We start from the raw sequence: 13149 nt of genomic DNA, 5'->3' as shown, positions 1-13149 counted from the left end.
GGAGAAACGACTGGGGTAAAGATTTCCAACTAAACAAACCATCAGCCATAGAAGTGCAGGGAACCATAAGAGTACAAAATGGTACTTACATATACTTGTTTTCGGTGAACTTAGGCGGATTGTTGTTAACATCTACCACTTGTATGCCGACCGCGGCTACAGCGGCTAGCGAAGGCTTTCCCTTATCTCGGGCCGTCACAACGAGTTGGATTATAGGCCTCTTTGGATCGTACTCAACGGACGCGTTGGTGAATATCACTCCAGTACCAGAGTCTATATAGAATCCGTCGACAGGCGCAATGCTCATACTGTATACAATGACGGCATTTTCATCCGAATCTTTATCCGTAGCATTAACAGTGGCCACAGCGTACCCTGGATCTACCAGCTCCGGCAACATAACCTATCGAACGACATACATGTTATAATACTTCCGTCAATATAACAATCACCGTTTATGCAAAAATTTACTTGATACGATTGTTGACTGAAAACTGGCGGGTTGTCGTTGACATCCGTCACGTGAACTGTTAATAACGTTTCGGCGACGTGAGCTGAATCGGAAGCTTGGATTTGAAGCTCAAATTTATCTTGCAGTTCGTGATCGAGAGGCTGCGCTAAAGTTATTCTTCCACTGTATCGGTCAATGCTAAAATGACCCCCGGGATTTCCGGCTTGAGTGAAGCTGTACGTCAAGGTCGGATTGGTATCGACGTCATTTGCCGTTATAGTGGTAACCACGGTACCGACCTCAGCGCCTAGATCAATTCCCAACCAATTATAGTTAGGCCGACAATAATAACGTAAATAGGGGTTAATAATTACCTTCGCTAATGCTGACGTAACTGTGAGGAGGAAACACTGGTTGGTTATCGTTGACATCCACAATCGATATCTTTAACGTGCATGTTCCAGTCATTTGAGGGGTTCCGTCATCAACAGCTATAATAGTTAAAGTGTATGCTTCTCTGATCTCGCGATCCAAAACAATATTCGTCTTGACAATTCCGCTAAAAGGGGGATCAATGACGAAAGCGTTGTCGTGGTTTCCCTCTATGACGTGATACAGTATATTCCCAACCCCGTCTTGATCGTCGTCCATGGCCGTCACTTGGGTGACGAAGGTGCCCTTGTTATTTCCTTCCCAAACTGACGAGATGTACTTCTCTTGAGAAAAGCGCGGAGAGTTGTCGTTTTTGTCTAAGACGTTAACAATGACAGAGGCGTATCCGTACAAAGGGTTTGGAGAGCTTCTAGCTTGCGCTACCACGGTAATTGTCACTAACGGCGCGGTCTCGTAGTCCATTTTATGGGGATTCTTAACGAAGATCATTCCTAAAAAGATAATTATAATTAATCTTAACTATCTTCGTAAGTTCTGCAGTTTTTGCGTATAGTCAAGCGTACCAGTTTGAGAGTTAATTTCAAACAACTTTTCCTCAGATTCTCCACCCAAATTGTATGAAATAACTTGAGCGGTGTTTCCCGGGCTATGAGCTCGCACTTGAAGGACTTCCATGCCGTTAAACGGGTGTTCTGGGATCTCTATTTGGTAGGTGGAGTTATCAAATTGAAGGCTTGGAATGTTTATGTTTTCTCCAACAGTAATCTCGAGAACGCCTTTCGTATAAAATAAAGAAAATGGGATATCATAAACTTGTTCGATTATTACTTACTAACAAAACTATTATTAGTGAATAATTACCGGTAGACGATTTTGACGGATCTCCCTTATCCCTGGCGACTATATCGATGTGGAAAAGTTTTCCCATATCAGCTAGCAAGCTACCAGCTACAGTAACAACGCCAGTTGAAGGCTCCAAATGAAACTTTGATCCGAGAGGAGAATTCGAAAAACTGAAAAGAATAATATATTAATTAAGCCGTTCTTAGTAGTGGCGTCATTTGTTAGATTATATGAGAGTGTAATGAACGTATAAAATACCTGAAGTAAACAGCGGCATTGGGACCTTCGTCACTATCTTCGGCCGAGAGCTGAGTTACTTGCGTACCAGGAGGCGCGTGCCCCGACACTGTGGCTACGAAAGGGTAATGGGCAAAAACTGGTTTGTTGTCATTGATATCCGTGATCGTTATATAAATCAAGGCTCTTTCGGATCTAGCGTCATACGGCCCACCATCCGTAGCTCTGACTTCGAACATATAAAAGGACCTTTTTTCGCGGTCAAAATGCCTAAAGAGATAAAAGAGTTACGTGTCACAAGCGCATTTTTATTACCGGTACGTGAGATAACTCGACAGTTCCTTACCCAGCCGTTGTAATGGCTCCGGAGTCGCTGTCGATTCTGAATAAAGACTGAGTTTCGTTGTTGAGAGAATACGTAATCTTGCTGTTGATACCGTCGTCTCTGTCGTGAGCTTGAACCAGAAGTATCGTCGTGTTGAGCGGAGTGTCTTCGGGAATGGTGACGCTGTACTCGGATCGCTCAAAGAATGGATCGTTGTCGTTCTGGTCCAGGACGGTTACCGTTATATTGCATACGCCCACCAAAGAAGGATCACCAAGATCCCGAGCGGTAATGGTCAGTTGATACTGAACCAGCTGCTCGCGATCCAGAGGACGGCTGGACAAGTGACCGGTATGTAGGTCAATGTTGAATTTACTCCCGATGTTGCCATCTGTTATATTAAAAAAACGCCAAAAACGTTAACAAATGCATATTTACGCGACTGAGGTAATTACATTAGCATAAGTCTAATATTTTCTCGTATTCGTGATAGTGTAATCACATTATCATAAAAGCTTTGAAATGAGATTAGCACCATTAAAAGCGATAACCTCTGAAAAACCCATGAGAAAAAAGGGGCCCGCACCGTTTCAGTAAACTATTGTATAGTGCTTTAACGTCGTAATTTTATAGTTGAATATTTCCCCGGTTCTATTCCGAGCGTAGTACTATTGAAATTAAGAGTCAAATCAATTCCTTCTCTACAAAACCCAACATTAAAATCCAATCACGTATAAATTAGTAGTCGCATTCAATTACTAAACCGCGATGAGTTTCGTAAATTGATTCGTCATACCTGTTATCATGTAGGTGATTTCCGAATTGGGTCCCGTGTCGTGATCCGTGGCTACCACGGTGTGAATAATTCCCAGTTCGCTGTTTTCCGGAACGTGAAGAGGGTAACACGAGTCCCCGAAGTCCGGGGCGTGGTCATTGACGTCCAGTAAGTCCACCACTACAGTCGAAGTGTCGTAATGGGCAGGGAATGCCCCGTCGCGAACGTACACGGTGATGATATACGAAGATTTCTCTTCTCGATCTAATGGCCCAGCTGTTCGGATTTCGCCAGTGCGGGGGCTGATGGCGAATCGATTATCGGCGACCCCGTTCGGAATTACGTACGTCAAGTTACCACTCGCTCCTGATTTGGAAAATGGTTATCAGTAAACGGGTGTTCGAATTGATTCAGCGAATAGGGATTTATACTCACCAACATCCTTATCGTTAGCGCGAACTTTAGTGACGAAAGTTCCGATTTGGGCAGCTTCGGAGAGACTAGCTTTGTAGATAGCTTGTTCGAAATGAGGCGGATTATCGTTGACGTCTTCAACGTAAATGTGTATCAGTTGAAAAGCCGATTGAGTCGGTTTTCCATGATCGCTGGCCGTAATGTTCAGAATATAATGATGCGTATCCTCTCGATCCAAGGACCGCGCGATTGAGAGCAAGCCCGAGTCGTAATCCAAGGCGAAGTGACCCTTGTCGTTACCTTTGTTAATGACGTAAGTAACGCGTCCATTGTCTCTCGAGTCCTCGTCGACGGCGATTACGTGGAGTAATGGAAAACCAACGGGTTCGTCTTCGATTACGTTGATGTTCGTTCTGGATTTGAAGATTGGACCATTGTCATTTTCATCTTCAATAATGACCCTGCACGTAACGCTGGCTTCGAGCCTCTCCTCTTCTTCTTCGGCTTGATCCGACGCCGTAACCACAATGGTGTATTCCGGATAGGTTTCGTAGTCAACCGCGCCAGTAACTCTCAAGATACCCGACTTTTCCTCGATACTAAAAGCTTGAGCTGGTGACTGTTGAGAGATTCTGTACAGAATTTCCCCATTGGTACCACTGTCCTGATCGACTGCCGTAAAGTTCCAAACGACCGAATCGAGCGGGATGCTTTCGGAAACGGAAAAGATGACGGGGTCGGTTTTGAAGGTCGGCGTGCAATCGTTGAGATCTTCGATTTCAATTTTGACATTGACCATGTTGCTTTGCGGATTGAAGGCGCTACTATCGACGGCTTCTACCTGCAAAGCATGCTCGGGCGCCGTCTCGAAATCAACCTCGGCGATAGTAAAGACGATCCCCGTCGTCCGTCCAATATCGAAAATGCCGTACACATTACCGCCAGTTATAGAATACGTCACGTGGCCATTTTCGCCGTTGTCACGGTCAATCGCTTGAACGACTCCGACTTGATGACCGATAGGAACGCCTTCCTTTAACCTGAAGGACAAACTGGACGTGGGAAAGGCGGGTTGATTATCGTTGACATCCAACACTTGCACTTGTAGACGCAACATGGCGGTCAGAGACGGGATGCCACCATCCATCGCTTGGATAACCAGAGTGTACAACTGTTGCTGTTCCCTATCTAACATTTTTTTGGTGGTTATCATTCCGGTAATACTGTTTATCAAAAAGACAGCGGCGCCGTCCGAACCATCAGTGTCGTTAGCTGCGAATAAAGAAACGTCATATTTTTAACGTATTGCTCGCGATTTCAGTTCCGCGCTAAAATAAACTGAGCATAACCATTGGAAATAACCCGAACTGTCAGCCTATCCCATCATCCTTAAAACGCCTCAACTTTTGCTCGCATTCAGTCGCGCTTTGAAATCCTTACTGAAGGCACTTCTCCCCCGTAGAAAAGCGCAACTGAAAAGGGCTTTCGTAATAAAGCACCGAAGCTATTTTAAAATACGGCCATAAAAACATAAGACCCTTTTTTGATAACCTGAAAAAGTAAAACCGGAGGGGAGATAAATTCAACTTCGTGACTATTTGGGGCATTTTCCCGGCCGCCTGCAGCCCGAAAGAGATCGACAGCCAGATTATACCCAAAGGGAAAGTTTCTAGACTTCTGTGAGCCAATGAAAACGTTCTAAGGCGACTCTTTCTAATTGACCCTCTACGTTCAAAAATTATATCCACCAGAAAACGACGATGTAAGTTTCATTTAAATTAAAACGAGTGTATTAATGAGTCCCAAAAAATTTCGAAGATGCGTAAATTTAAACCCTAGCGTAAATTTAGACAAACACTTACTGGGAATGATCGTGTACGATATTTGGGCATTCTTTCCTTCGTCGCCGTCCATCGCTTGAGCTTGAACCACCTCCGTACCAATTGGTTGCTCCTCCTTCACCATGACGGTCACTTCACTCGGTTCCACGAAAATAGGGGCGTTGTCGTTGACGTCCAGCAAGGTCACGTGCACCGAGGCGGAGTGTCCCCTCGACGGCGAACCTTGGTCGTGTACTTCGGCCACCAGTTTAATTACCGGAGTTCTTTCCCTGTCCAAGCCTCCGAGCGTCATGATATCACCTACGAATAACAAGGTACGTGCGTGGTTACAACGAGCGCTCGAAAACCTAAAGTCAGCCTAGCAGCACCGCCCACAATAGATATTTTAATATTTAAACATTTTCGAATGATATATTACGTCGAAACGTATTAATTTAGAATAAATATTAATTCATCTTATTTGCCGCGTTCTTATCTGAACTTCGAATGTGTTATTAAGCTTTCAGCGAACCCGAGGAATGCTAATTCGTTAAACATACAAAAAAATTTAACACCGAAGGAAAAACAATCGTAAATTTTGGGCAAACAATCCGATGATTAATCGAATAAATTGGACTGAGAAAGTAGTTGTCTAGGTCAGTGGCTAATCTCGTATCGCTTTCATGCTCTTTCGGAACTAAGATTTTCAAAAGCGGGGACTAATCTAGAGATAAAAAGGAAAAGCAACCTGTCACGGCGTTGATGGAGAATGATCCGTTGTTCTGCTTCGAAACCAGCGAGTAGCGCAACGATCCATTATTCCCAAGGTCTTTATCGAAAGCCGACAGAGTCCCGATTTTAAAGCCTTTCTCTTTATTCTCGTCCACCGAAAACTTGAAAACCTCTTCGGCAAATTGCGGATCGTTATCGTTGTCGTCCTGAACTTGAATTATCACGGAAGTCGTAGCGGACAAATGCGGGGTCCCATTGTCCATGGCCGTGATGGAGAGCACGTAGCGGTCCAAGACTTCTCTGTCCAAGCCTTCTTTTAAGTAGAAGACGCCACTGTTGGGGAAAACGCCGAAAGTATTCGGATGGTCGCTGGCGGTAATCTTGTACGTCAATCTAGCGTTGTTTCCAGTGTCTTTATCCGTGGCGGTGACTTGAAGGAATTGCGTGTTGGCAGCCATAGACTCGATGATTTCCACTCGGTACTCCAGTTTCTCGAAGACGGGAGGGTTGTCGTTGATATCCTGGACTTCCACGAACAGCGTGAGGTTAGAGGACTGAACGGGAACACCGGCGTCACGAGCGTTCACCAGCAGTTGGTAGCTCTGTTGATTCTCGTAATCTAGCTTTTCCCGTAAAGTAATCGTGCCCGTTTTCTCGTCGATCGCAAACTTCTTCACAGAGTTGTCTAGCAATTCGTAAGTAATCGCGCCGTTGCGACCAGTATCGGGGTCTTCGGCGTGAACCACGTAAATCGGCATTTGAAGATCGGTGTTTTCGGCCACGCTTATCTTCAGCGACATGGAACCGAACTCCGGCGCATTGTCGTTCACGTCCCAAATAGTTATATTCACCTGTAACGGTATACCACGGATTTAAGATTACCTCCCGACATTACCAAACATTGTTTAAGAAACCTACCTGACTATGGCCGTACGAAGGCGGATGACCGGATATAGCCTGAACGTTAAGTAGCAAGTAAGGGTGAGATTCGTGGTCCAGATTATTTCTCGTCATGATGGTACCCATAGACGTGTGAATGGAAAAATAACCATTGGGGTCTCCGGAATAAATAGCGTAGCGAACGTTACCAGAATCTGCCAAAGAAATTTTGTATTTAGTTACGCTACCGAAAGTTTTACTAACCAAAGTCAGAGTAATGATGGGTAATCGTACCTGGATCGCTACTAGATGCCGTGACGGTACCAACGACAGTTTGGGGCGGGACGTCTTCTCGGACGGAAAAGCGGTACCGCGCCTTTTCAAATATGGGTGGCTGTTGATTAGATGTCAAAATACTGATGTACACGTGAGCAGCTGATTCGGAAGTGAAACCTCCGCCATCTTCGGCCAGAATCATTAAATGGTGCAAAGCGATGTTAGAAATAAGACGCCTGGCCACGAAGATTTCGCCTGTTCGAGAAAGATTACGATTTAGTACAAATTCAATAGGACTAATAATACCACACAACACGAAGCTTCGCTCTTCCATGTTGCGGAAGAGTAATTATCGATAGTCACAATTTAGCGTTAAAAAAGGAAACAACCAATACGTGGAAACTTACTATTCGGCCCATCGGAGTTAGCGTGCAATTAGAACGAAGACCCCTTATTAGACATAAACAAGAAATAGGTCGTTTTTTCGAAATGGAGGGAAAATCATAACTTTATAAAGACGGCAAATATGTATAGGCCTATATATCAACTAGGGAATTAGTTAATTATACCGCCGGGGTCCAACGGAGGGAGGGGGGAAGACACGGCATTTAACTAAGCGCGTAAGCGTCTGGGTTTTCGACGACGAAGTCCCGGCATCTGTTGCTTTGGAAAACAATTATGTCTACGGTCGCGTCTACCGCGGTAATGTTGGTGGGCACATCTGCATTTACGAGGATACGGGCTTTTACGCCGAGAAGTCCACTACCCCCGTCATAAAATTTCATTACAATATATACAGTCTATTGATAATGTGATTAAATCTTCGCTCACGGAGACGAGTAACCCGGCCACGTGAAAAGGACAACGCCTGCGAAATTCAACGCTAGCGTCGCGGACGAAACTCGAGTCGATGCCAATAAAATAGGCGTTCACTCTCTAGGATACTAACGAGGAAATACGGGCCATTACCACGGCTTACGCCAATTTCGGGGATGGGTTCGAAGGCGCGCTTAACGTTTCACCCAGAGACGGTAAACGATAACCGCGCTACGAGCGAGTCACCAAATTACAATCATTTGAAGGATTATGATACATCGGGGACTTTCATTTAATAGTAATAACGTTACTAGCAGAAACGTGTTAGAGTACTCGTTCCGAAGCCGCAGCCGCCGGGGTCAAAACAGGATGAAGAGGTTGGCCATATCTTACCGGTATGTAGATCGATACGAAACAGTCCTTCGTCGTTGCCACTGACAATGCTGTAGGTAATTGTTCCGAAGACGCCGGAATCCTCGTCAGTTGCCACAACTACGATGACGGCGTTCGTGTTGGTGACGCCTTCCTTCAAACTGACGTTGTATTCTCGCGGGTAGAAGACCGGTACGTTATCGTTGACGTCCATTACTTGTACCTTGATCATGGCCGTTGTACTTAGCCCGCCTAAAATAAAATTACGTTTTTAATCGAATTCTTGCCGTATAAAACAGGGACCGTGTTCCGTAACAAGTTTTTCTATGTACCTTGTAATTGTAAATTGCGTTACGGAATATGTTTCCAATTAAGTTGTATTCTAGTGACACGGTGGTAATTAAACTATTATAAGGGTAATGTGTTTCGAGGGCAATTAACGTTGAATTTAAGCGAAGAGTTAATTATTTCGAAAGCTGTTCGATAAAAAAAACAGGTATTCGCGATGAATAATACGATACTAGTGGCCCAAAATAGCAAAGATGGAAGTAACGAGGTCAAAATCACGAACAATTTCCATTAGTAAATAATTTAAGTTTTATCGCGATCGAAATACGCGTTTATCGCGTGTTAAATGAAATAATTTCGTCATTATTTCGATGGTTGAAAGACCAAACAACGTAAACGCGAAATGTTCGTAAATACCTCTGTCCGTGGCTTGAACGGGTATTTCGTAGGACGTACGCCTCTCGTGATCGAGCTCGCTGGCTATACATAGCTCGCCACTCAGAGGTTGTATCGTGAAATCTTTGGAGAAGGGGGTCCCTCGACCCCCGCCCATGGTATAATTGACCATAGCATTGACCCCGCAATCCGGATCAGTAGCGGACACCTATAGCGAAAAGAAAAACAAAAGAAACGATTTTATTTAGATACGATACGTCAAGAGGTACTTGATAGAAGACAGCTTAATAAGGCATTAGCCATTCAAACCCGTCTCATTTTTTCAAATTTATAAAGATAGTCCGTTTTAAGACGTTTAATAAGAGCCTTCGTGAAAACAAAATGATCCGAAAAGCGAGCTAATTTGGACGAGCGCTTATAATTTTCGGAACAGCAATAAAAATAATGAAACTTCAGCGCGGCCACATGCAGAAGCGGAGACGTTTCTAAATAGCGGCGAAACGGATTATAATATTAATCAAACAATTTCGTCTTTAATTTCGCCCGATCTCCGCGAAGGGGGGAGTCGAAAATCGTTTGCGGCTTGAATAGCCGCGTAATTACGGCAAATTGCTTCTTAGGCAGGCATTGGCACGCTGCGCTGGAAATTGTATAATTTTAGGCCCGTTCGTGTAAGCGATTTCCCGGGACATTTTTCAAAAAGATTCCAGCCGAACGGACGAGCGAAGAATCAGACGGATCTCCGCGCGCGCTCTTTCGCCTTCTCCGCCTAATATTCAAATTATTGTAGATTATATCAGTCGTGACTTTGGCGAAAAAATCAGTTCCCATTATTATCCAATAATTGCGATGGTCATAACTCTCTCCGCTTCCAAGTCTCCTCCGACGATGCTGGCCCCGAAAAACCTTTCATCGTGTTCCCAGAAGGAGAACAAGTCGGTCCCAGTTCGTTTCCCCCCCTCCGCGATTCTTTATTAGCACGAAGCCCGCTTTATTCCACTATTTTAGACACACCTCAATCTGTCAATAGATAATATTCTTCTCATTTTTATATAGATCTATATTTAGAAGACTAAATAACTCTTAAAGCGATTGACTGCCGCCAAGAAAACCCCTCGGATGCTTATCCGTATTACACCAAAAAGATCCCGTAAAGTATCGCCCTCTATCAGTCGAGACTTCTGCTCAATTCATTAAAAAATACTCTACAATTATTGCTAAACATCTGGTCATAAGACTGGGAATATTTCATAAAGTTAGTGAAATTGGACATGAAAGGACAACACCTCACGTCTTTGCTCATATACGGGCCTAGTTAGTCCCTGTACGTAGAAATCTCAACAAATCGGACTTAATACACTAGGTCGAACCTAAAGCTCACAGCTACATCTATTGAGCCATCGAGAGCTGCCACTGGCTTTAAGGACTCTATAACACTAATTTTAAATACCGTTATTATTATGAAGTACTCTTTCACTAATGGTAGCCATAGAGGGAGTATCTTCTACAAAACCAAATGACCACCACAGATGAAGCAAGGTCTGCCTTTTTTATATATTGAAATTTCATTAAATTATTTAATTAAAAAAACCTCCCCAAAATATTTTAGAAACCACTTCTCGCCAATAACGTAACTGGAAGTTCAAATAACCGACCAATTTGCACGGACAAATGGAGCGGTCGCGCAAAACCACCCTATCAGTGTCAAAAGGGAAGTGAAGGGCGAAATGAAATCCCCCTTTTTTTATCACGTATAAATCTCAAATAATAATAATAATAATAAAAATAGTGCGAAGAAGAAATTTATTTATGACTGCAAAAACTGGTTAAGAATTTTATTATTCTTCGTCCTAGAAATCCGGCATTTTGTCATTGGTTAAAAACCTCCGTCTCGCGCGCCCCCTATATAATAATTCTTTGCCCGGTAGCTGGCTCTGGTGGGGTTTTTCTTGTAAACGTGGTTGAAGGCGAGCTCCTCCGCGCTCGGAGAAATAGTTTTTGGGGAGGGTGTTTCTTCTACTTACTATATACACATCCAGCCAGAGAGAGGGCCGCCTCATCGTGCCGAGTAGAGCCATATTTAAGCGGGCCATAATTGTCCAAAATAATTACTATCGACATTACGTAACCTTGGGGTAGAGCCGTGACTTTCTTTCTCTTTCTCTCTGGTTCTCTAGTGAGCGAACGCGCCGGCAGAGGGCCTTTTCTACGGTAGCCAATTGCGAATACGGAGGCACCTTATAATGATTCTCGGCGTCGAGCATCATTGCCATTAAACCTAATCATATCTAGAGAGAAAAAGGGAAGAAATGTCCCGTGATAATGTTTCATTTTTCCGCTTTAATAACCTTTTCTCTTTCGCTAAGCCTCGGCCAGATTATTTTCTCTCTCTCTCTCTCTCGTTCCCTCTCTTTCTCTTGTCCGTACAGAAACGTGTGCTGAGAAAAAGAGCAACGTAGCTAGCGCGATCTACGCGTCGTGGTCTGAACTAAAAGTCGTGATCACGCTAGATCGTCTACCGACCAAAATATCGGTAGTTGACGCGGAATCGTGAGTTAGATAAAGCGCAAAATGGCTCCCTCGCTCAAAATACAAATTATCATCGCTTAATTTCTTTCCCACTACCCTTAGCTAGGTTAAGGTTAGTTAATAACATTCAAAAGTTTATTTTTAACAGACTATACAAATCACGATGAAATACGAATCTTCAATTTGCAAATATTTGAACTACAAGCGAAACGCGTTACACAATACCGATTCTACACGGCTTATTTGTCAATTTGAAGTAACTGGGCCATCGACCTTTTCTGTCAAAGGCCGAAGCAGTTTCGCCAAACTTCCCTCTCAAAACTCAAGAGACAAAGCAGTTTCGCCAAACTTCCCTCTCAAAACTCAAGAGACAAAGCAGTTTCGCCAAACTTCCCTCTCAAAACTCAAGAGACAAAGCAGTTTCGCCAAACTTCCCTCTCAAAACTCAAGAGACAAAGCAGTTTCGACAAACTTCCCTCTCAAAACTCAAGAGACAAAGCAGTTTCGACAAACTTCCCTCTCAAAAATCAAGAGACAAAGCAGTTTCGCCAAACTTCCCTCTCAAAACTCAAGAGACAAAGCAGTTTCGCCAAACTTCCCTCTCAAAACTCAAGAGACAAAGCAGTTTCGCCAAACTTCCCTCTCAAAACTCAAGAGACAAAGCAGTTTCGCCAAACTTCCCTCTCAAAACTCAAGAGACAAAGCAGTTTCGCCAAACTTCCCTCTCAAAACTCAAGAGACAAAGCAGTTTCGCCAAACTTCCCTCTCAAAACTCAAGAGACAAAGCAGTTTCGCCAAACTTCCCTCTCAAAACTCAAGAGACAAAGCAGTTTCGCCAAACTTCCCTCTCAAAACTCAAGAGACAAAGCAGTTTCGCCAAACTTCCCTCTCAAAACTCAAGAGACAAAGCAGTTTCGCCAAACTTTCCTCTCAAAACTCAAGAGACAAAGTAGTTTCGCCAAAACTCCCTATCAAATCGCAAAATGTTTCGTCAAACTCCCAAAAGCACGAAATAAAACCAGTTATGGTTTTGCTGAAACACGGGAGCGTCGAGAACCGATCGGTTAGAATGCTTCAAAAAAAATGAAATCCTACTGGTCCAGATCGGACCAGTAGGATACGTAAATTTGCGTTTAGAAAGAGAAACGTCGAAAATGCAAATAAATTTCAAATACGACCAAGTTAAATTTTCCGGAGCACTAAAACAATCGAACTTTTTCAAAGTGAATTACGATTATTGTCATTTCGAAGGAAGAGCGCCTTGCATACGAAATTTTTATCGTCTTTTTATTTTCAATTTAAAAAAAAACAGCTAGCAAATTTTATTCCAACACACGAAGCTTCTGAACGTAGGCGGCGCAGCATTTCCAAGGGTCCGGAGGGCTATCTCTGGAATTTTTGGTCTTCAACGAGTGGCATATACTACGGTACCCGGAATATTTTGTAACATTTTAAACGCGCGGATGGAGATGGGAGGGAATAACTTTGCAAAGTCTTTTACGCGTGATGTGTAAAACGATAACTGATTCTACGTCGGCTAGGACGCCACTCAAAATCTTTTCCTTTTACTTATAGCGTAAGACAACGCGCCACCTCGCTTTTA

At 43.6% G+C, this 13149-nt stretch overlaps 1 protein-coding gene across 2 annotated transcripts in view; it reads right to left on the bottom strand.

Moving 5' to 3' along the window:
* ds (dachsous cadherin-related 1) overlaps positions 1-13149 on the bottom strand; it is a 72708-nt gene that overhangs the window by 3437 nt on the left and 56122 nt on the right. For both annotated transcript variants that reach the window (XR_016480640.1, XM_090173442.1), the window contains exons 2-16: positions 9039-9225; positions 8355-8585; positions 7164-7400; positions 6909-7084; positions 6007-6841; positions 5301-5579; positions 3460-4710; positions 3046-3390; positions 2271-2640; positions 1946-2194; positions 1706-1857; positions 1408-1620; positions 826-1335; positions 472-758; positions 90-403 (exon numbers count right to left, since the gene is read on the bottom strand). Coding sequence is in view for 1 of the 2 variants with exons in the window: in XM_090173442.1 (XP_090029568.1) it covers positions 90-403; positions 472-758; positions 826-1335; positions 1408-1620; positions 1706-1857; positions 1946-2194; positions 2271-2640; positions 3046-3390; positions 3460-4710; positions 5301-5579; positions 6007-6841; positions 6909-7084; positions 7164-7400; positions 8355-8585; positions 9039-9225 (5636 nt within the window). In the remaining variant the exon portion in view is untranslated. The remainder of the gene's footprint in view (positions 1-89; positions 404-471; positions 759-825; positions 1336-1407; positions 1621-1705; positions 1858-1945; positions 2195-2270; positions 2641-3045; positions 3391-3459; positions 4711-5300; positions 5580-6006; positions 6842-6908; positions 7085-7163; positions 7401-8354; positions 8586-9038; positions 9226-13149) is intronic.

Source organism: Leiobunum rupestre, chromosome 4 (genome assembly GCF_980474605.1).
Source record: "Leiobunum rupestre chromosome 4, qqLeiRupe1.1.hap1, whole genome shotgun sequence".
Taxonomy (NCBI): Eukaryota; Metazoa; Arthropoda; class Arachnida; order Opiliones; family Sclerosomatidae; genus Leiobunum; species Leiobunum rupestre.
Note: the sequence above shows the minus strand (reverse complement) of the source record. Positions and strands in the feature narration are given on the sequence as shown.